We start from the raw sequence: 22,697 nt of genomic DNA, 5'->3' as shown, positions 1-22,697 counted from the left end.
TTGCATTATTGGTAATTCAGAAAGAGTAGTCTCATAAAAAGATGCTTTTAACAGAAGTACTTCCCCCTTGGGGAAACAAAAAATGGTCTTTTTCATTTTATCTCGCAATATAATGTGCTTTAGAATGAGATGCAGAGTTGTTAGTATGACATTGGGTGACAAACAAAATGCACAAACAACAAAAAAAGTGCTTTTAGCAGACTTTCATGTTGCAATTTTATTTTAAATATATAGTCGTCTCCTAGTCTAAAGGAAATAGTGAAACAAGTATTCCCTAATTGTTTCTGGCTATAAAAGTCTCAAAATCCTTTTTAGAAAAATCTTTGTGAAAACAATATGCTAGTCGATTAACTCTTTGCTTATCTTCTAGTTCTTAAAGCTCCAAGAAGTAACCTTTAACCTAGTATTTTTGAACCAGAGAAAGTTTACATCATTCCATGAAAATCTTTGGGCATATTGGTATTGTCCATTTTTACACAGATAAGAAAATACTTTCGAAAACACCCCCTGTTGAAATATTTGTCTGTTCATCAGGAAAATTTGCTTTCTTCAACCTTACGACTATATCTAGACTTCAACTGGTTACCACATTTTTTAGCAACTTAGTAAACATGAAAGAATTCAGGTAATTTCTTCTGATAGTTGTAGCTGGAACTAATAGACAAGTGGGCTTTATTTTCAATCCATCCTTTCTTGGAATCTTATCATTTAGATTTCAAGAGTGCTTTGTTGAAAGCTCACTTCATATTAATGAAACAACTGAGAGGGGCAGAGAGATTTGATGACCAACCTTCCGTTCCACACTTAGCTCTCAGTTGTGCTGGGATTAGAACTGAGGATTTCTGTTCTCTTAGACACTTTTTTAAAATACCGTAACACCCCCACATTAAACATTTTTAAGTGTTATGCTGTATTTATTTTATAAAAAGTCTTAACTAGTATAAGTTAGATGCCGGTTTTTGCATTAAGGACATTTAAAAAAGTCCTGTCAAGTTTTTTAATCAGGGAAGGTTTTATCTGGAAAAATATAAAAACTGAGAAAGGTACAAGACAGTGTCAGTTGTGTTGTAGTTTTTGAAAACGAGTTTCTCCTTTGCAGGAGGCCCAGAAATATAGTTAAGTGTGTATTCTGCAATTTCCCTTCATGTAATAAGAAAATGGTTCTACATGTTCTATCAGGTTTCTTTAGGGTAAGGTAAGAAGGTCATGTTTTTTATTAGTGCAATGAGTTTTTTCTTCATCCGGGAAAAATCCTATGTAAACTGGTAGAAAGAACAGAAGAAAATTAATGACTGCCGTGATGGAGCTTGTAGAGGAGTGTTTCTCGTAAGGACTACATAAAACCCTTTGGGAAATCAGAGACAGGTATTTAGAGGTCAGATCAAACTGAACCAAGAGTTTTCAGCAACATTGTTGATAGCATACTGAGTTCTCGAACAGTTCAGCCATCACCAGCCCCTAAGAACGATTCTCTGAGCGACTTCCCCATGGCTTACTAGTATTTTTCTCGGGGGCACAAATGGGAAAGTCACCACTTACAGTTTTAGCAGATTGGCCCAAATGAGAGGAAATAACCCAGAATGATTGAGGATTTACATCTTTGGGTATATTTGGAAAACACAAAAATCAGAGTATGGAAGGGGTAAAATATAGAAGGAAGGACCAATATGAAAGCTTAAATGCCAGTTGAGTAAAGGGGTTGAATAGAGACTACTTCTCCAAAATAAAGAAATCGCCTCTAGTAGAGTGGGTGCCCTGGGTAGAGTCTAAAGTCATGTGGAGTGAACAGTTACAGTTGGTGAAAATTGTTCAGGTAAACCATTTATCTTTCCTAAAAGTTTGAATTTTTTCAGTTCTTTTTTTTTTTCTTAAAGATTTTATTTATTTGACAGAGAGAGAGAGATCACAAGTAGGCAGAGAGACAAGGCAGGGTTGGGTGGGGGGGAATGCAGACTCCCCGCTGAGCAGACAGCCTGATGTGGGGCTCAATCCCAGGACCCTGAGATCATGACCTGAGCTGAATTGAAGGCAGAGGCTTAACCCACTGAGCCACCCAGGTGCCCCAGTTTTTTCAGTTCTTATAAAACTTTCTGAATGGAGACTTTCCTCTAGATTGATAAACTTTGTCATGACTGTCTTTGAAATACTTCTATTAGATTGGCTTAGTCTTAGTTTATGTTTTCTACGTTCACAGAAGTTTGGGATCCATGTTTATATTTAAGTTAATATATGATTATTTTAGTCTTCTTTCTTTAAAAAGAAACACAAATTGTATTTTTTAGGAGGAGGTAAGTATGTGAGATCAATCACGTTTTTTCTCTTTGTTGATAAATGTTTCTGTCTGCCTATGACTCAGTCAATTCTTGAAGTAAATATCTTTGTATGCTCCCTCAGAATGCCTGAGGGAGTGACTGAACTTACTGGATTAGAAGGTGTGGACCCAAGGTTTTCCTAAACCAGCTTTAGCTTCAGTTAGAAAAAGACATAAGTTAAAAATGCTGGCAGTACAGGTCATCTAAATGAACAGAATGCACTCCTCCCTTTAATACACATCATTGGAAAAATGATGAATTAAGAGAATAAAATGTATTTGAAGCATAAATATTGGGGTGAAGTGTTTTGTACAGAAATAGGACTCTTCTATTTACAATCAATTTGTTGGCCTATTTTCAAACATTAGAAAATCGAATATGTATTTACCTTACTATGCTACATTTATTCTCTGTATCATCTAAGGAAATATAAAAAATTACTAGGGTACTTTAAGACAGCTAAGATATTAAATCATTATTGTTATTATTAACATTTATTTAGTATTTTCAGGGTTTCACACATGTTTTCCTTTAAATGATGACCCCGAGAGCTAAGTAGAGAGATTTACTGTCATCATATATTATGGACAAGAAGCTGCTAAAAACCAGTTTTTGGTGGCATATTAAGGACTTGACCCCAGGTTCTTATTCCAGGAAAAAGCAGAGGTTTTTGCATATTTTGTGGTGTTACAGCACCTGCCAGCAGCTATGAGACTTGGTTTCTTATTCAAGGTATGCCTTTGGTCTTGGAGCACTCACTTTAACACTTTTGTTAAAATAAAGATTGTTTGACTCCAAAGACCTTCCTGGCTTTATTTATTACATAGAGAAGTATATCACCCCAGTAGACTGACTTGAAAGCCTTGTTAATACAGTTGACCCCTATACAACACAGGTTTGAACTGCCCAGGTCCTCTTATACACGGAATTTTTTTGTTTCTTTTGGGATGAATACAGTACTGTAAATATTCTCTTCCTTACAGTTTTCTTTTCCTTTTTTTTTTTAAGATTTTATTTGTTATTTTAATTTATATATTATATTTATTATTTATTTATTATTTATTTGACAGAGATCACAAGTTGGCAGAGAGGCAGGCAGAGAGAGAGGAGGAAGCAGGCTCCCCACTGAGCAGAGAACCCAATGTGGGACTCGATCCCAGGACCTTGAGATCATGACCTGAGCCGAAGGCAGAGGCTTTAACCCACTGAGCCACCCAGGCGCCCCTATAGTTTTCTTAATAACATTTTTTAAATCTAGTTTACTTTAAGAATACAGTATATAATACATAAAACATACAAAATATGTGCTAATCGACTGTGTTATTGGTCTGGCTTCTGGTTAACAGTAGGCTATTAGTAGGTGAGTTTTTAGGGGGTCAGAATTTACATGCAGTTTTTCTATTGCACTGGAGCTGGCACTCCTAATCCCTGTTTGTTCAAGAGTTAGTTGTTGATACTGATCAAAACTAAGGTGGTACTACTATTCTTTTTGTTCAGTATGTTCTGTTTTTCCTCTTGTCCTCAGTCTTTGTCTAGGCCTAGACCACAAGAATTTCTGCCTGTGGGTAATATTTATAATTGTTGGTACTTTGTTTCTTCCCTTCACTAGGCCTAGACCCTTATAGGTCAGAAAATTGTTCCATTCATTGAGTGAGTTGACACACGTTGATTTTGCTTAATCTAACATGGGTGGCAGTTAGGAAGGATTAAGCCAAATATTGTGTGTGTGTGTTTAAGATTTTATTTATTTATTTGACAGAGAGAGCAAGAGAGGGAACACAAACAAGGGCAGTGGGAGAGGGAGAAGCCGGGTTCCTTCTAAGCAGGGAGCCTGATGCTGGGCTCCATCCTGGCACCCCGGGATCATGACCTGAGCCAAAGGCGGATGCTTAATGACTGAGCCACGCAGGCGCCCCAAGCCAGGTGTTGTTTGATAAAGTATCTAGACGGCACATTTCTGCCATATTGCTATTTCAGATGTGTAAGCTAAGAAATTATGGCTCAGAAAGGTGACATTACTTGTTCACATTTGCATTGCCATTAAGTGCTAGAACAGGGTTGAAAGCTAGGTCTCATTAAACTTTGAGCTTTTTTTTTTTTTAAATTTTTAAAATTTTATTTATTTACTTATGTTTTGGTTATTTCACCAGAGAGTCTTACCAGAAACATAGCTACTTACTTTATACTATGGTCATGAAAGCAGTCATTATTGGTGAGGAAGGACATTGAGGATATTAGATTAAACACAAGTCTATTACAGGCCATTGAAAAGCAACTACCTATATGCCCTCCTCTCAAGTACTTAGTAATCTTTGCGTATGAAGAAGAGTGCAGTCTGATTTGTCATTTTTTATGGTAGTTACCCATGTTATTACTAGTAATTTTTAGTGAATTGTTAGAAGAATACTTCTACTAAGTTTTGCTTTCAAGTATTCTTAGGCTTGTTGGACTAACTTTAAATGCATATTCTCCTAAATTTGTCAATAAACATGTGCTTTGTCTTTTGAGGGTTTTTTTTTCCCTGTATAAATATCTTAAGAAATATATTTAAACATCTAAGCTCTTGAAGACCCATTAGGTGATTTTAAATATAATAAACTGTTTAACCTGAATAATAATCTGAATTTTATCTTAAAAAATGTGCAGATATTCATAACGTAGTCACACTTGCCTCTGTATTTCTGTATGCAGCGGGAATTTTACAATCAAGTATTTGTACTGGAGCTCATTATGTAACAAGTTTATAGAAATATAATTTTTCTGTGGGGGATATGATAGGGTAAAAACAGGGACTTCCAGGAGGAAGCTTTGGGGTTTTTTGTTTTTGTTTTTAAGATTTTATTTATTTGAGTCCCCGCTCATCCTGCCCTCTGCAGCATTTATTGGGTCCAGTTTTCTTGTGTCAGAAAATCCATCACTGCTCTGTAATAGCAATGATGTTTTATGGCCTCTGTTCATTTGGGAGACAGAGCATGAGGCATTTTGCTTAATTATTTTAGACTTTCTTATGGCTGTCATTTCTAGAATATTTCCTTAGCACTTGTTACTTAATTAATAGATGAAGAAAGGAGGAATTAATTTTTTTTTCATTTATTGTATTTCCCACTTTTGTTGCTTTTTTGCTTTCTTTTTTAGACAAAATGAGTAGTTTTTCGTACGTTGTGATTCAGAAAGTAAATGAACTGAACTTTCTGATCTTTTGTTCATTCCAAGTGCTTCATCTGTGTGCTTCTGAATTTAATCTTATAGGCGTAATTGAAGTTCTCAAAGCAATGCGTGCAATGGGAGTAAGTCCTGATCAAGAGACATATATAAATTATGTGTTTCCATCCTTTGATAGTGTGAGGTCAGCTCGTGCTGTTTTGCAGGTAAGTATAACCAGGTGTGGTTTTAATTTCATAATTAAAGAGAGTTCTTTCCTCTTTCATTAGTAGTAACCAAAAAAAAGTCGTTAAGCTTACTAAAAAATGGTCATTGTCTATATAGAATTTTCTAAAGCTTTGTAAAAATACTGGTTAGTGTGAAGTCTATAGTGGTTAAACTTAAAAAACTTTTAAAAGGTAAAGCAGCATTTCTTGTGTGTTGAAAGATGATAGGCCAATATCGGGGGAAAATGTAAATAAAACAATAGATGTTGCTTAATCCCACTTTACCGTGTAACTGCAGTTTTCATTTTTTTGTCTTTACTTTTCACTTGTATATGAATTTTCATAATATACTCTTAGTATATGTACTACTCATTTTTTTTTAAATACTCTTGTTTGACTTCCAAGGCATTATTTTCCTACCCAGCATTTCCTGTTCCCATCAGAATAGGCAAGGCATTTATGAAGGGTCACAGGAAGAAACTGACTTGGAGCGTGCATTGGATCAGCAAGGGTTGTACTTTCCGCTTGGAAAGCAAAATGCTATACAATTAGGAGCAACGTGGCAGAGCACCAAACACTTTTAATAAGAACTACTTTGTTCAAAAGATCTATTTCCTAGGTGGTTATTCACATAATGCCTAGATTTTTCTAATATTTTTGGAGTGTTCTTTTCTTTCATTGAAATAATTACATAATTACAATCCTCTTAAAGGTAGAGTATATGTCTTGAGTGTCTTTTACTTCTCTTCCCTAAGTACTTAAGAGTATTTTGAGCCTGTGCTATACATATTTTACTGTTAAAAATTATATTTAAAAGAGTAATTTTCCCACATATTCTTATTTCCCCAAAACCTGCTTTTTTTCACTTGGCACTTCCTGTTACAGTATGTAATTCCACCAATTATTTTTTATGGTTGCATGCTGTTTTATGGATATACCATAATTTATTTTTATTTATTGCTTACTATTGATTGGGTGGTTTTAAATATTGAGCTATTATACAGTGCTTCAGTAAATGTGTTAGAACTGAATTTTGGCTCAGAAACTTAAGTTATTAAAGAAGTGATGATGTTGGGACATGTGATTAACCATTTGGAGTTTAATAAAATTAAAATTGATCTTTACCTCACTGTATATCCCAAAGTATCACTTTAGATCAGTGCACTGTTTTGTTGTGAATGAGAGATTTGTTCTAGTGCCTTCAATAGTAAACTTCCTAGAGGGAAGGCGTTCTAAGGGTAACATATTATCTGAATTTGAAGATAAGCATTTAATTTGGAATGTTGGAACTCCATCTTACAGTTTTTGCTAAAGTTCTGTTATTCAGTTTACATATTGTTCTAGAAAATTAGTTTTTTTTAAAAGGACAGATTATCAAAGAATGTGATATAAAGAAATGGGAAAGCGGGTAATTTGGCATATCAGGATATTTTTAGCTGAGGTGTATTATCACTGAAATATGCTTTATCCCTAGGAAAATGGATGTCTACATGAAAGTAATGTATTTTCACAAGCTGAATTGAGAAGTGAAGCAATTAATGGGAACTTAGCCTTTATTTTATCATTTTGTAAGTATGAAACATTAGCAGTAAACCTGACAGGTATTGATTTCAGTTACTACTAAGGGCATACAGGGTAGTTCATGCCCTCGACACCTACCAGGGAAGATCAAGGTAACTTTATGTGTTTTTTATATATTTTGCTTAAGTTAGACTGTTAAGACTGTTGATGAGTTGAACTTGTGGATAATTTGGAAATAATTTTAAAGTTAAAAAGACCTAACTAAAAGTCAATTTAGCCGCTGATTATGGGACGTAGAACGGGTCTTTTTGTTTCAGTTTCATGAAATGGGGATAGTTACTTATCTACCTTGTGGGAGTCCTTGTGGAAAAAAAAAAACAAAACCATTTGAGCTATTGTTTCTGAAAGTGTTTTCTAAACTAATTCCTATTATAGCCATTGTTAAATGAAGTCCATATCCTAGTCCTCATTAACCAAAACATAGCAGATATTTACTAAACACTTGCAAATGCTATGGTGCTTTATAGTACTCATCACGTGTCAGTAAAATTACCTACATTGATAGATGAAGACGGGCAGAGAGAGGTTAAATGATTTGGTCAAGGTTAGTGATTGAGTGAGAACTGAAGTCTTCTAATTTTAACCTTATTGTTCCACCCTACGATAGTTTACTAAATAAGACATTTCTTAAAGTCTTCATCTTTGAATACATCTATAACATTACTTGACCGTTTTTCTAATTTTGTGAAAAAGATGTCATTTAAAAACAAAACACACAAACATCAGTTTCCAAACTCCTAAAATGTTAGCAGTTAAGCTCAGATTAATGTGTACTCAAATTGTATAGGTGGAAGCATTGTAAAAACCCTATTATTGGTATTTAAAATGGTTCATCTTAATATTGAAAGGGCGAAGTGTTCAGTCTGAAAAATGGTGACTGTTAGAGGTTACAGTTTTTTGAGTTAAAGGTTGGGTTTTAATGCCAGCTGCTATCTGAGGATATTGATTTTGCCTTCCACTCAGAATAATATATAGGTTTGCCTTACTGACAGGATGAAAACAGAGGCATGAGCAGAGGAACCCGGGTACACAAGGTGCATACATGAGAGCTGCCTTTTCCCTTTATCATACCATCCTTTGCACTTCGTTGTCAGCCTCGATTTTTCAGCCTTGTTTGTTGCTAAGGAAACTAGATGCTTTTTGTCAGCAGCCTTCATCTTGCTGAGATGTTTCTGGTCACCTTTTTAATGAATAAAAATTTGACAGTATTCTGTAAAATCCCAATTTGAATAGTGTAAAAATAACTTTTTAAGAGATTATGTATTAAATTTGAGAAAGAAAAATTCCAGGAACTCTAAGGAGTACTTCAGACTACTCATGTCAGTGCCCTCCCCTCCTGCTTTGAGTTACAGGTCTTTGAAGAACAGTTCTATAATTGTTGGTATTCACTCTGAGGCAGCTCCTAGGTAGGCACTTTTGGTTACTGCCTCACAAGGAATGAAGGTAGTAGAAAACAGTACTGGCTTATCTTGATCCAGTTTGTGCGGTAGTAGGAAACATTTTCCCACTTGGGTTTGTAGGCATGGAAAATTAATTTGATTAAGCAGAGTAGAGGTTGCTGAAAGACATATAGTCATGTCTACTTTAAAATTCCTTGAGTGAGTGAATGCTGAACATTAAAAAAATGATTTTTAGATTTTCAAGTGCTGCATAAAACCACTGAGAAACTTGTGCTCAGGGATATAACACTTGATCTAAAACAGTTCTCCTTGTGTGTGTGAGTTAAATTTTTATTCATATTTAGGAGAGATGAACAAATACTCTTAAAATCCTCTGTGACTTTTTCCTTGAGCTGTTTTTTTTGTTGTTGTTGTTATTGTTTTAAGTTACCCAGATATCTTAATCTTTTCTAAACTTTGCTGTTTTCAGAATTTTATGTGTACTATGACCTCCTCTCTAATTTTATCCATCTTGGATCGTTTAGTAGTCCTATGACATGTGAAGAGATTAAATCGGTTACTTTAACATGGCACCATTTTAATACAATGACAGGGAAAAATAAAATCAGGAGATGCCTACTTTGATTTTCACTCTTGCTTGTTATGGTAAGGGTTACGTGAATCAGGCCTATGTGGTAAGGCAAATCAGGCTTACAATATAGAGATTGTTAAATGACAAAATGAATAGTACAGCAAACAGATACTTAGAAAAGTGAAAGGTGACTATAAATCAGTTACACAACAGAGGTAAAGACTTATTTTATTATGACTCTGGGTTGTCACTCCTACATGAATGAAGTCATTGATCATAGTGGACAGTGGAGTGACAAAGTGTGAATGGTTCAGTAGAACCCACTGCTGCTTGGGAAAAGAACTTTTCCCCTTTAAAGGACCGAAGTCCTGTAGGGTAGTTACAGTCTCTTTCTTCATAGTGCCACATTGTCTAATCACATACAGTTTGGTATGTGTGCCAGACCAACTCTCAGTGTGCTGGTAGATGATTAGTTATTACCCTTTATACCAAAGAATATTTATAAATTCAGTAGTTGTAGATATTCATGAAAATGAAGTAAAAATGTTTTTAAAGGGTAGCTTATATTGCAGATATATATAACTATCATCTAATTAATTTTGTATAAGAACATTTCCATTTTAAAAGTAAAATTTCCAAAATGAAAATTAAAAGGTTACGTGTTTCCAAAGAAGTAATAATTTGGGGGGTTTTGGTCTCGGTTTTAATTAGATCACTTTCTTTTGCAGTGGAATCAAATACACAGCCTTTGTCATTTGCTTCTTTGAGAGGCAGTCTAAGTCTAGGCTTTAGGAGGTAAGATGATTACCTTATTATATTCTTTGCCTGATTTCTCCTGTTTTTGTGACCTCTATAAGGAAAGATTTAGATATTCTTATTTTCCAATATACCAGTTGCCTAAAATAATCATATCTGTGTTATTCTTCCTACCAACGAGTTGACTTGAATGTAGGCAGTCTTTTATATCATCTTTCCAAAAAATACCCACAAATTTGGTAAAATTTGTGTTTCAAAGAAGAAAGCACTGTTTGAAAATGGTGGGTTGGAGTTACAAAGTTGTACATGTGTTTGATTGTTTTGAGTATTTAATTTCAAGGTAACTTTAGTCAGTGTAATACTGCTATCTTCCTCTTTGTGCTCAGGGGTTGTTAGTGACCTTTTTTCCCTCTCAATTTTTTTTTTTTTTTTTTTAAAGATTATTTATTTATTTGCGATAGAGGAAGAGCGAGAGAGAGCAAGCATGTGCATGTGTGCGCATGAACAGAGATGGGGAGGGGGCAGAGGGAGAAGTAGGCTCTCCACTGAGCAGGGAGCCTGATGCAGGGCTCCATCCCAGGACCCTGGGATCATGACCTGAGCTGCAGGCAGATGCTTAACAGACTAAGCCACCCAGGCACCCCTCAATTTTGTTGTTTTGAAAATATTCAGACATTATGAGTTGAAAGAATATTAAAGAAAAACCCTACATACCCTTTATGTAGGTTCACCATTTTTTATATTTTGCCATATTTGCTTTATCTAAACACTTTTTCTAATATATATACACACAAGCACATATGTATATAGACTTTTTTCTTTCTTACTGAACCACTTGGAGCTGTCGACATCAGGGTACTGGATCTTTCAGCTTCTCTCTCGTAAGAATAAGGTCATCATCTGTATAATCATGATACCAGTGTCACTCCTAAAATAATAATATTCTAATATCATCTAATAGACATAGTTAATGTTTGGATTGTTTTCTAAAAACCTCTTTTATGGTTGTTTTACTTTCTGATTGAGGATTCAGTAAATACACGCGTTGCATGTGGTTGCTGTCTCTTTATTACTCTAGAACAATTCCCCTACCTTTTTCTGGTTTTTATGACCTTGACTTTTTTGAAGAGTCCAGGTTACTTTCTCTGTAGATTTGTATTCATCTAATTTTTTTCCAGTATCAGATTCAGGTTGAATATTTTTAGCAAGAATATTTGATAGGTGATGGCATCTCCTACTGCAGCAGGAGATACAATGGTGGTGCCATCAGCTAAGTATGATCACTTGGTTATGCTGGTGGCCACCATATCTCTTGAAAAGGAACCTCATTCCCTTTGTGATTAGTAAGAAGTCGATGGGATGATACTTTGTGACAGTGGGTCTGTCCTGTTTCTTAGAACCTTGGATTCAGCGGTTTTAGCAGCCATTGGTAGCCTTGTTGAATTGGTTGTTTAGACTGGTAGTTACAAAAGAACGAGTTTCTAATTTTGTCATTCTTTTTGTATTAATGTTAATGACTTCTGATACTAAAAAGCTCAGTAAGTTTTAGCCTGTTTGTTGGTGGGAGCAAGGCTTTTTCTGTAGACATCTCCAGGTACTCCATGGCAGGCAAGGAGAGGTAGAACAGGTTAGTGGGATTCCTTGTTACTTCCCTTTCTTTAGCCAGTTCAGTTCTGTTTTCAGGGATAGTTTTGTGTTAGGTTAACAAGCAAACCAAGGACTGTGCCTTTAAAACTAAAGTTTGAAAATGCAGAATACATAATCAGCTGGATAAAAATGCTAGTAGAGCTGGATTTTTAAGAAAGAAGCCGTAAAAATAATTAAGCTCCTATAATGTATTATGAAGTGAAGCATAGTAACGTTGTCATTTGTCCTTGACAAATGTCTTGAAAGGTTTTTCATATAAACTTACAGGTCATGTGTATTTCCTTCTTTAACTCGATTAATGTTATGTTACACTTTTTTAGTCCGTTTGAATGGCAGTTGTCATATTTCACATGTCCTAGCCTTATTTTCTTTTTTAAGATTTTATTTATTTATTTGACAGAGAGAGATACACTGAGGGAATATGGGCAGGGGGAGTGGGAGAGGGAGAAGCAGGCTCCTCACCATGCAGGGAGCCCGATGTGGGACTCAATCCCAGGACCCTGGGATCACGACCTGAGCCGAAGGCAGGCGCTCAACCGACTGAGCCACCCAGGCGCCCTAGCCATTTTTTTTTTTAAAGATTTTTTTTTTTTTTTTTTTAATTTATTTGACAGATCACAAGTAGGCAGAAAGGCAGGCAGAGAGATACAGGAGGAGGAGGCAGGCTCCCTGCTGAGCAGAGAGCCCGATGCGGGACTCGATCCCAGGACCCTGAGATCATGACCTGAGCCGAAGGCAGAGGCTTTAACCACTGAGCCACCCAGGCGCCCCGCCATTTTTTTTTTTTAATTAACATATAATGTGTTATTTATTTCAGGGGTTCAGGTCTTTGAGTCATCAATCTTATATAATACCCACGGCTCAATATAACACATACCCTCCCTGGTGTCAATCACCCAGTTACCCCATCCCTCCACCCCTGCACTGCACCTCTCTCGCCCCACCTCCCCCACCCTCCAGCAACCCTCAGTTTGTTTTCTGTGATTAAGAGTCTCTTATGGTGGGGCGCCTGGGTGGCTCAGTGGGTTAAGCCACTGCCTTCGGCTCAGGTCATGATCTCAGGGTCCTGGAATCGAGCCCCACATCGGGCTCTCTGCTCAGGAGGGAGCCTGTTTCCTCCTCTCTCTCTGCCTGCTTGTGATCTCTTTCTGTCAAATAAATAAATAAATAAAATCTTAAAAAAAAAAAAGAGTCTCTTATGGTTTGTCTCCTAGACTTCTTAAACAAGGTACTTAGACTATAAAGTTGATCCAGTGTGACGGGAAAAGATCAAGTTGTGTATTCCGATACATACCTGGGTCATTCGTTGAGCTCATAAGTGCCTTAATGATTAAAGTATGCAGAGTTGCTTGTCCCTCCAGTAAATGCATCTGCTTGCTGCGTTCTCTGTTTTTGCTTTTTAATTTTATGTCATCATCATTGCTTGTAAGAGTTTTTGCTGTCACTGTTAAAACTTTCAGTATATTTGCCGTAAGTAACCTACACACACTTAAATAATTTGCTGTTTTTGATTTATTGTGGGCTGGGAAATTAGGCATCCTAAATTACGGTAATTTGGGAAAATAAATGGTTTAAATAAAAGCATTCGTATCTTTTGTTACTATTTTGTAACAGATTTTGTAGCAGCTGTTTGGATGATTAGAACATAAGCTCTGTGTTTGTTTGGTTTATTGCACGATCTTCAGTGCTTAGATTAATACCTGGCACATGATTGGTACTGTTGAACTAATTACAGAGGCCTTTTTACAGAATTCCTGTGTGTTTAGGCATTGCCTTTAATTCAGCAAGTATTTATTGTGGAGTTTGGAGATGCTGTTGGGGATCAGGCTGAAATACGGTAAACAACATAGTGGAACGTGGCCTTTATTTTGAGTAAAGTAGATTAATTTGTGCAATGTAGAGGCTTGTTGGAGGCAGAAGTACGTTTAGAATGTATTTTAATCCCAGATATATTTCTCATTTCTGAAAATTCAGTTTGGATTTTTTTTTTTTTTTTTTAAGATTTTATTTATTTATTTGACCGAGAAAAAGATCACAAGTAGGCGGGGGGTGCGGGGGAAGCAGGCTCTCTGAGCAGAGAGCCTGATGCGGGGCTCGATCCCAGGACCCTGAGATCATGACCTGAGCCAAAGGCAGAGGCTTAAACCATGGAGCCACCCAGGCGCCCCCAGTTTGGATTTTTTAAAATACATTTTCCATATCTCCTTAACATGCTTATTATGCTTTTTTGTTCATTCTTGACTGTGTGGAAATGTTATTGATAGATGTTTTGATGTCTTTGTCTATTAATTCTATCATTTGTGTCATTTCTGGGACTGTTTCTTCAGTTAATTTTTTTTCTCTCAATGTACATCATATATTTTTGCTTCTTGGTAATTTCTGATTGGATGCCTGATATGGAATTTATTCTGCTGAAGGTGGATTTTTTTTTTTTTTTATTCCTTTAAATATTTTTGAACTTTGTTCTGATGTCTTGAGTGAAGTTTCTTGGAACTCTTTTCTTAGTGCTTGCTTTTTTGCTTTGTTACACAGGATTAGAGCAGCCTTAAGTCTAGGATTATTCCCACTAAATTAATTCAGCCCCACTACTGAGGCAGTGTCCTTCTGAGTATTCTCTCTACTAGCCCATGGGTTTTTTTGTTTGTTTTTTAAATTTTTTTTTTTTTTAAGAACTCTCTGCACCCAATGTGAGGCTTGAACCCACAACCCTGAGATCAAGAGTCACATGCTCCACTGACCGAGCCAACCAGGCATACCTACCTCATCATGTATTTTTGAGATCATTGGGAATGTGAACTATTCCCATGCCTGTGTGGGTTTTGTCTTCTTCAGTCTCTGGAAAGGTCTCAGGTAGTTCCCTAGGCTTCCCTCACTCCCACGTGATTGTAAGTACTGCAGTAAAGACAGCTGCAGGTCTCCAGAGCTCTCTTTAAGGGTCTCTCCTCTCTGGTATTCTGCTCTGTGTCAGGTTGTAACTAGTCCCTTCTGGGAAAGTATTTTAAATCTGTAGGTTCTAAAACTATATTATGTTGGTGAGTTTTTCTTACTGTAGATATAGAAAAGTTTCACGCTGTGGTAATTTGACATTATTCATAGGAATATGTGCGTATTTTGAAACATTTGTGACTAGAGGTGATTTATTCTCTCCCACCTCATAAACTATTAAAAATTAAGAACATAATCAGTGTTGTTGTAATCCAGTATCTTAGCGTTAAAATGTAGCCTTCTTTTCTTTTATTTGATGCTGAATCAAATAATATGTATATTTTAGAATCCTTTTGCAAGGGGGGGCACCTGGGTGGCACAATCAATTAATAGTCTAACTTTTGGGTGGGGATCTCAGGGTCGTGAGAACAAGCCCCATGTCAGGCTCTGTGCTGAGCGCAGCCTGCTTGAGTTTCTATCTCTCCTCTCCCTCTGCCCCTCCCCACTGCATTTGTGCGCGTGCACTGTTCTCTCTCTCTCTCAAGTAAGTAAATCTTTTTAAAAAAATCCCCTTGCAGGACATTTAATACAGTTATGCAGTCACCTATTGTGTGCTTCTCCAGAGTCCCATTGTACTCTAGCAACTTTAGAATTGGCTGAATGAGTAGAAGAAAACTGAGTGCTGATTGGCATTCCCACTAGAGTCCAAATTAACTGCAGCTCCTGTAAGGATTAACACAGAAGAGATTCACTTAGTTACTCCTTACCAAAGTAATTGTTTATAATCATTCAAAATATAAGAAGTTACAGAGCATTGAATGAAATATCAGTCACTTTAGCTAATTCTAAGGAAACCTTGGATATGCATTCAATATTGGCATGTGATCTTGGTGTGGTAAACCTCCTCCTAAGTGGCAGGTCCAGGATCTGTGAGTCAGTAGTTCCCAGCATGTGTTCTGTAACCTGTTGGCCCAGATTAACTTTTTATGCTCTCCCACAATATTTTTGAAATACTAATACTATTTTTCTTCATGTCTTTTGAGAGTACTGTTTGAGTGGTGAGCTAGTATTTCTGTAAGTTGATAAGCTCAAGACATGGTCCTTAATTACCAATCAAGTATATGCCTTCCTGAAGTTTTCCAATTTATAAATTGTCTGTTATCATATGTAGACAAAGTCATCTGTAGAATACTATTTAAATTCAGTACTGCTTAGTACTGAGATTATTTAAGATTACTAGAGAATTTTTGCTTCTGAACTTATTTATTTAAAGATTTTTATTTATTTGTTTGACAGAGAGGCACAAGCATGGGGAGCAGCAGACAGAGGCAGAGGGAGAAGCAGGCTTCCTGCTGAGTGGGGAGCCCAACTTGGACTAGATCCCAGAACCCTGGGATCATGATGTGAGCCGAAGGCAGACGCTTAACTGAGCCACCAGGCATCCCAGTTCTAAACTTTTTTAAAACATTAGGCTATTTTTAAGAATACATTAAAGGGCATTTTTAGATCTGACTGATAAAATTTGTAAATTCTTATGTCAGATCCAAGGTAGGATGATTTTAAGTATGAGTAAGACTTTCCTTCTAACAATAGTGCTAGCTGAGCAAAGTTCAAATAAGAAAGAGGGCAGTATACATACTGTGTATTTTTGAGAACTCCACCACGAGAAATACTGAGTCACTTCTGAGAGACAAAATGTCACTGAAACTAGTTCAAAGCTTGGCCGGGGATATAACATAACAAAAGGATAAATGCTTCAGAATTGACAGGCAGGCATTTAAGTCTTTTTTGCCACAGAAGAGTCCTGTGATTGAAGGAGGGATTCTCTGACCCGATGCAGTAGTCTGAATTTGGCAAGTGGCGCTTTATGCCATTGAAGTAGTGCTGTTTTTCATAGGTTTAAAAAAAGAAAGCACAAATAAGATTTCTGATATTAGCCCTATTGAATTCACCAAGTTAAATGCCAGATGATACAGTCCTCTTTTCAATCAGCCAGTGAGGCTCCCAGTCATGATATTCTTATAAGAGGAAGGGGAATACCTAATGAATTACAATTTGAGTGCTCAGAAATATTAACTCTTATTTGTGTGTGCCTAGGGTTGGGTCACAAAATAATAGGGGAGTCAAGGATGAACGGGAAACTTCTTTTCGCCAAGTTGTTATAGTTGGAGACCAGGAAATAAGAAAGGAACTGCAGAGGCATCTTGATAATTATGTGTGTGTGGAGGTGAAGGTACTGCCAAGATTAAGGGAGAAATGGGTCAGGGCAAGGTGTGCAGAGAAGGGCTGTGGCTGAATATCAAGGGATGAGTAAGAATTTGTCCAACGTGAAGGAAGGGTATTTTAGGCAAAGGCATTGAGGCTGACAGAACAGTGCATCCGGGGACCTGAAGGTAGATTGATGTAATGATAGCCCAAGAAACTATGAAATAATGGCAAGAAATAAAACCAGAATGGTAGCCTGGGGCCCTTCATGAATGATCTCATTCCAAGTCGTGAGGTTTGGACTTTGAGCCATTGAAAGATTTGTGTAATGAACATAAGACTGACAAAGGATATTCAAAGAGGGGAGAAAAGGATGCAGGTAAGGGGTAGCTAATCATCAGTTATGGGGTCTTTTGAGGTGCCTGTGGAATTTCAGGTGAAGATACTTTACTTATCCTATTTGTTCTCTTTTTATTAAGTAATCTTTATGCTCATCGTGGGGCTCGAACTCACAACCCTGAGCTCAGGAGTCATGTGCTGTACCGACTGAGCCAGCCAGGAGTCCCTCCTTAGCCTTTCTAAGTCTGTTTCCTCTCCTGTGAAACAAGGAATTTAAATACCTATATGCAGGATTGTCTTAAAAATAAAAGAATGTAAGGCACTCAGAACTTAGTACGGAGGATTACTTAAGGATCAGGAAGGAAGGAGAATTTCTGAAAGGGATTGAGTAGCATCAGTGGGAGATTGGCAGAGAATGATCAGCAACACAATTCTCAAAACTCAGAGGGGGCCAAAAAGTGAATTTTGAGTTGAGATTGTGGTAATTTTAACCAGAGTACTTTGGGGGTTTGGGGCCAGCAGTTAGGTTGCATTGGATTAAGGAGTAAATGTGCAGTGAAGTGTTGACTGTTCATACAAAAGCTTAGTTTTAAAAGATTCTGTATTATTATTATTACTATTTTTTTGAACCTGTGCCATCTGTCCTGAAGTTTCACATTCAAAGGTAGGGCTTTTAGTCATCGTCAGCTGTTTTAGATACATATATAGCTATGAAGTTTTATCTCCATGCCTTCCCTGGGTACTTAATGCCAGGTTTGAGGGCAATTTGCAATCTTAATATTTTTTTATTTTTTAGCGGGTGTTTGATGAGAGATAGGATTATGTAGCTTTTCTTAAAAAGTAAGCCCAGCTGATTAATGTTGAGAGTTGGAGTAGAAGTGCAGCATTTAGACCAGAGATGGTATGTCTTTGTGCTTTACTATGGGAGTTTTCAAACATTCGAAAAGTAGAACTCTGGAAAGGATCCATCAGCCAGCTTCAGTAGTTAAGATTTTGGCCGTCCTGTTTCATTTTTTCCCTTCACCAACCCCTTCGTCTACCCCTGGATAGACTGTTTAAATTACAGATCTCTTGTCATTCTACCAATAAATACTTAGTAATTCAGCTCAGAACTTATTTTTTTATTTTATTATTTTTTAAAGATTTATTTGAGAGAGGGCATGCACATGAATTGGAGGAAGGGTAGAAGGAGAGAATATTCAAGAAACTCCCCACTGAGCTCAGTGCTCCATCTCACAACCCTGAGATCATGACTTGAGCCAAAACCAAGAGCCGAATGCTCAACCAACTGAGCCACCCAGGTGCCCCTTATTTTTATTTTATTTTATTCTTTTATAATATGTGTGTGTGTATTTTTTAAAAAAATTTATTTATTTATTTGACAGAGAGAGCACAAGTAGGCAGAGAGGCAGGCAGAGAGAGAGGAGGAAGCAGGCTCCCCGCTGAGCAGAGATCCCGATGTGGGGCTCAATCCCAGGACCCTGAGATCATGACCTGAGCCGAAGGCAGAGGTGTAACCCACTGAGCCACCCAGGCGCCCCTATTTTACTTTTTATTATTAATTTTTTTAGAGGGGGATGGGAGGAAGGGCAGAAGGAGAAGGAGAGGGAAAATCTCAGGCAGACGGGGAACTCCATCTCAGCAACCCTAAGATCATGATCTGGACTGAAATCAGGAGTTGGATGCTTAACCGACTAAGTCAACCAGGTGCCCCCAGAACTTATTTTAAATATAACAATATAACCACTATAATATCACATAGACAGAATTAACAGTAATTAAGATCACCTTCTTTTTTTTTTTTTTTTTTTAAGATTTTATTTGATTATTTGACAGATAGAGAGTTGGCAGAGAGGAGGAAGCAGGCTCCCCGCTGAGCAGAGAGCCCGATGCGGGGCTCGATCCCAGAACCCTGAGATTATGACCTGAGCCGAAGGCAGAGGCTTAACCCACTGAGCCACCCAGGTGCCCCTAAGATCACCTTCGTAATGATACCACAAGCTAACAAACCAGTATAAGTCTTGCCACTTAATATTGTGAACTTTGGGGCATTGGCCTCTTGCTTGCAAACTCTGATTTCACTTCTCCTCCCTCTTAGATGTGGTAGGCACCTATAGATTAAGATTCCTTGGAATTGGGGTGCCTTGGTGGCTCAGTCAGTTAAGCCTATGCCTTCAGCTCAGGTCATGATCCCAAGGTCCTGGCATTGAGCCCCGCATTGGGGGTTCTGCTCAGCAGGGATCCTGCCTCCCCCTCTCTCTCTGCCTGCTCTGCATACCTGTGATCTCTCTCAAATAAATAAATAAAATCTTAAAAAAAAATTCCTTGGAATTAAAGCTGCTCCTAGCCTGGTCAAAAAAGATGTCTTATTTTTTATCAATATAGACTTTTTTTTTTTTTAACATTTATTTTATTTATTTATTTGACAGAGATCACAAGTCAGCGAGAGGCAGGCAGAGAGAGAGGAGAAAGCAGGCTCCCCGCAGAGCAGAGAGCCCGATGCGGGGCTCAATCTCAGGACCCTGGGATCATGACCCGAGCTGAAGGCAGCGGCTCAATCCACTGAGCCACCCAGGCGCCCCTCAGTATAGACTTTTATTGTATCTTACTGTTCACTGCACAGCATTTTATCCTCATATCTTGAGTTCTCACTTTTCACTTACTATTTGGCAAAATTAAAAAAAAAAAAATTTTTTTCTTTTATTTTTACATATAGAAATGTCAAGTAGTCAGAGGAGTCTGCTCTGTAATCAGTAGATGGGTGGGATGAAAGCTTGTAATAATTGAGAGATTGTTTTCTGCCAAAGCCCTGAGCTGTAATTTTTTTTAGGTCAGTTTATCATTTCTTCTGTTAACTGATTTCTCAAAAAATTTTTCTCAAATCAAAATAAACACTATACCAAGCATAGAGTTTCATAAACATTTTTCCCCCACCTATAGATAAGAATCCATCTTCTTTTTCAAAACTTTTTCTTAATGTGCCTCAGTGGGAGGGATGATTTCATCATAAGGAAGAGGATTCCACAGGGGCATGGAACATGTTTGAATTTTTTATTTTGAAATAATTATAAAATCACAGGAAGTTTCAAAAATGGGTGGAGAGCACATAGACCCTCTGTGTCCTGTTTTTCTTCACTGGTTACATATTACTTAATTATAGTACATTATCAGAACCAGGAATTTTACATTGGCACAAGGTGTATGTATATGTAGTTCTGACTTTTATTACATGTATAGTTTTGTAATACCACCTCAGTGAGGATAAAGAACTATTCTATCACTACACATACCCACCTTGTGACCCCCTGTAGTCTTCCTACTTCTCCACTCCTCCTGTAAGCTGTGGCAACCACTAATTTATTTTCCATTTATATGATTTTGTTATTTTGCAAAGATATTTATAATTTGACTCATAAAGTATGTCATGTTTTGAGACTGCCTTTTTTTACTTAGCATAATGACCCTGAAATCCATCCAGGTTGTTGCATGTGTTGGTAGTTCATTCTGAAAAAAAATTTTTTTAAGTAATCTCTACTCCCAACATGGGGCTCAAACTTACCACACCAAGATTAAGAGTTGTGTGCTCTGCCCACTCACCCAGCCAAGCACCCCCATTTAAAAATAAGTGCTTTGTTAACTCACTGTACCAAAATTTGGTCCACTCAAAGCTGCCCAACCTCAAGTTTTAAAAGGCCTATAAGGCCTAAAAAGGCCTGTAAGGGTACAGGTTTAAAAAGGCTTATAGATTTTGTGGACATTTTATAATGTAAATAAATATATGTAATATATTCTATAAGTTTTTTTTTTTTAAGATTTTATTTATTTATTTGACAGATCACAAGTAGGCAGAGAGAGAGGGAAGCAGGCTCTCTGCTGAGCAGAGAGCCCGATGCGGGGCTCAATCCCAGGACCCTGAGATCATGACCCGAGCCAAAGGCAGAGGCTTAACCCACTGAGCCACCTAGGCACCCCTATTCTATAAGTTTTAATCAATTATATTACATTTACATTATAAAATTACCTTTAAAACACATAGCCTTTTTTTTTTTTTTTAAGATTTTATTTATTTGACAGAAACACAGCAAGAGAGTGAACACAAGCAGAGGGAGTTGGGAGATGGAGAATTAGGCTTCCCTCCTAGGCAGGGAGCCCTATGCGGGGCTCTATCCCAGGACCCTGGGACCATGACCTGAGCCGAAGGCAGACACTTAACGACTAAGCCACCCAGTCACCCCAAAACACATAGTCTTTTTAAAGTAGGTGACATATTTGAATTAAATATAAAGAGCTTATATGGGGTACCTGGATGTCACAGTTGGTTAAACGTCTGACTCTTGGTTTCAGCTTTACATCGTGATGTCAGAGACCTGAGATCTAGCCCTTTGTCAGGCTCTGACAAAGGGCTAGATCTCTCTCCATCTCCCTCTGTATCGCCCCCCCCTCCCCGCCCCATCCACACAAGCTCACTCTCTGTCAAATCAAAATAAGTAGATGTTAAATAAATATACAGAACTTACATTAAATTTACTAAGCTTGGAAGTAGTATAAGACCAGAGTTCACTGGTGATCCTGTTTTATAAAGGCTTTTCATTTAAATAGGAACAGTTTGGGTGAACCATTCTTTCTGCTTTCTTTGAAATAATTTTGAGATTTATAGAAAATTACAAGAGTGGCACAGAGAACTCTAAAAGACCCCATTTACTAACATTTTAGCATTTTGGCACATATTAATGAATGAATCTACCCATCTATCATTCCATATATACACATGCACATAATAATTTTTTTTTTTAACTCTCTGGGCTTAGGCTGCATGTATAGTGAACCTTTACCTTTAAATATGGCAGTATGCAATTCTACAGAACAAGGATATTCTGGTTTTTTTTTTCTTTTTAAGGTTTTATTTTTAAGTAATCTGTACCCCAAATCTGGGAATTGAACTTAGAACAGTTCCATGCTCTACTGAGCCAGCCAGAGGCTCCACTACAGAACAAGGATATTCTTACACAACCACAGCACAGTTAACAAATTCAGGAAATTTAGCATTGATGGAATATTTTTGCCTTCTATAGCTTTTTGTTCTAACTTTATCAAAATTTTTTTTCTTTTTTTGTCTTTCCTCCCCTCCTTTCTGAAATCTACTTTAGGGAAGGATGTTAGTTGTCTTTTAGCTTTAATTTTCTCTAGTATGGAACACTTTTTCAGCTTTTGTCTTTTATGACATTAACATTTTGGGGGAATATAGGCCAGTTAGTTTATAGAATGTTCCTTACGATGGTTCCTCTTGATTAAGTCCATTACTACCTGGAATACCATAGCAGTGATAGATATTCTGTCCTCAGGGAGTTAAATCTAAAAAAAAAACCAGTGTTCATCAGTGTCTCATTAGTGATGTTAATTTTGATCACCTAGTGAAGATGTTCAATTTTTCCATTTTATGGGTTCTATCTTTACCATTAGAAATAATAAGCAGTCTCTGAGCAGATGCTTTTAGAGTATGTACATATCCTGCTGTCAAACTTGGACCCAAAGATAGGGGTCTTACTGATTCCTGTCCATACTAATCTTTAATTTTGATGGTTCAAAGTAAGAA

General features: G+C 37.2%; 1 protein-coding gene across 1 annotated transcript in view; it reads left to right on the top strand.

Annotated features, from left to right (window-relative positions):
• Positions 1-22,697, top strand: part of LRPPRC (leucine rich pentatricopeptide repeat containing) — a 105,262-nt gene that overhangs the window by 22,609 nt on the left and 59,956 nt on the right. Inside the window, exons 12-14 of the mRNA XM_032877965.1 lie at positions 5,562-5,680; positions 7,155-7,248; positions 9,961-10,027. Coding sequence (XP_032733856.1) covers positions 5,562-5,680; positions 7,155-7,248; positions 9,961-10,027 — 280 coding nt within the window. The remainder of the gene's footprint in view (positions 1-5,561; positions 5,681-7,154; positions 7,249-9,960; positions 10,028-22,697) is intronic.

The sequence above is a fragment of the Lontra canadensis genome, unplaced genomic scaffold (assembly GCF_010015895.1).
Source record: "Lontra canadensis isolate GAN:19392208 unplaced genomic scaffold, GSC_riverotter_1.0 scaffold61, whole genome shotgun sequence".
Classification (NCBI taxonomy): Eukaryota; Metazoa; Chordata; class Mammalia; order Carnivora; family Mustelidae; genus Lontra; species Lontra canadensis.
This window is presented reverse-complemented; position numbering and strand designations above follow the sequence as displayed.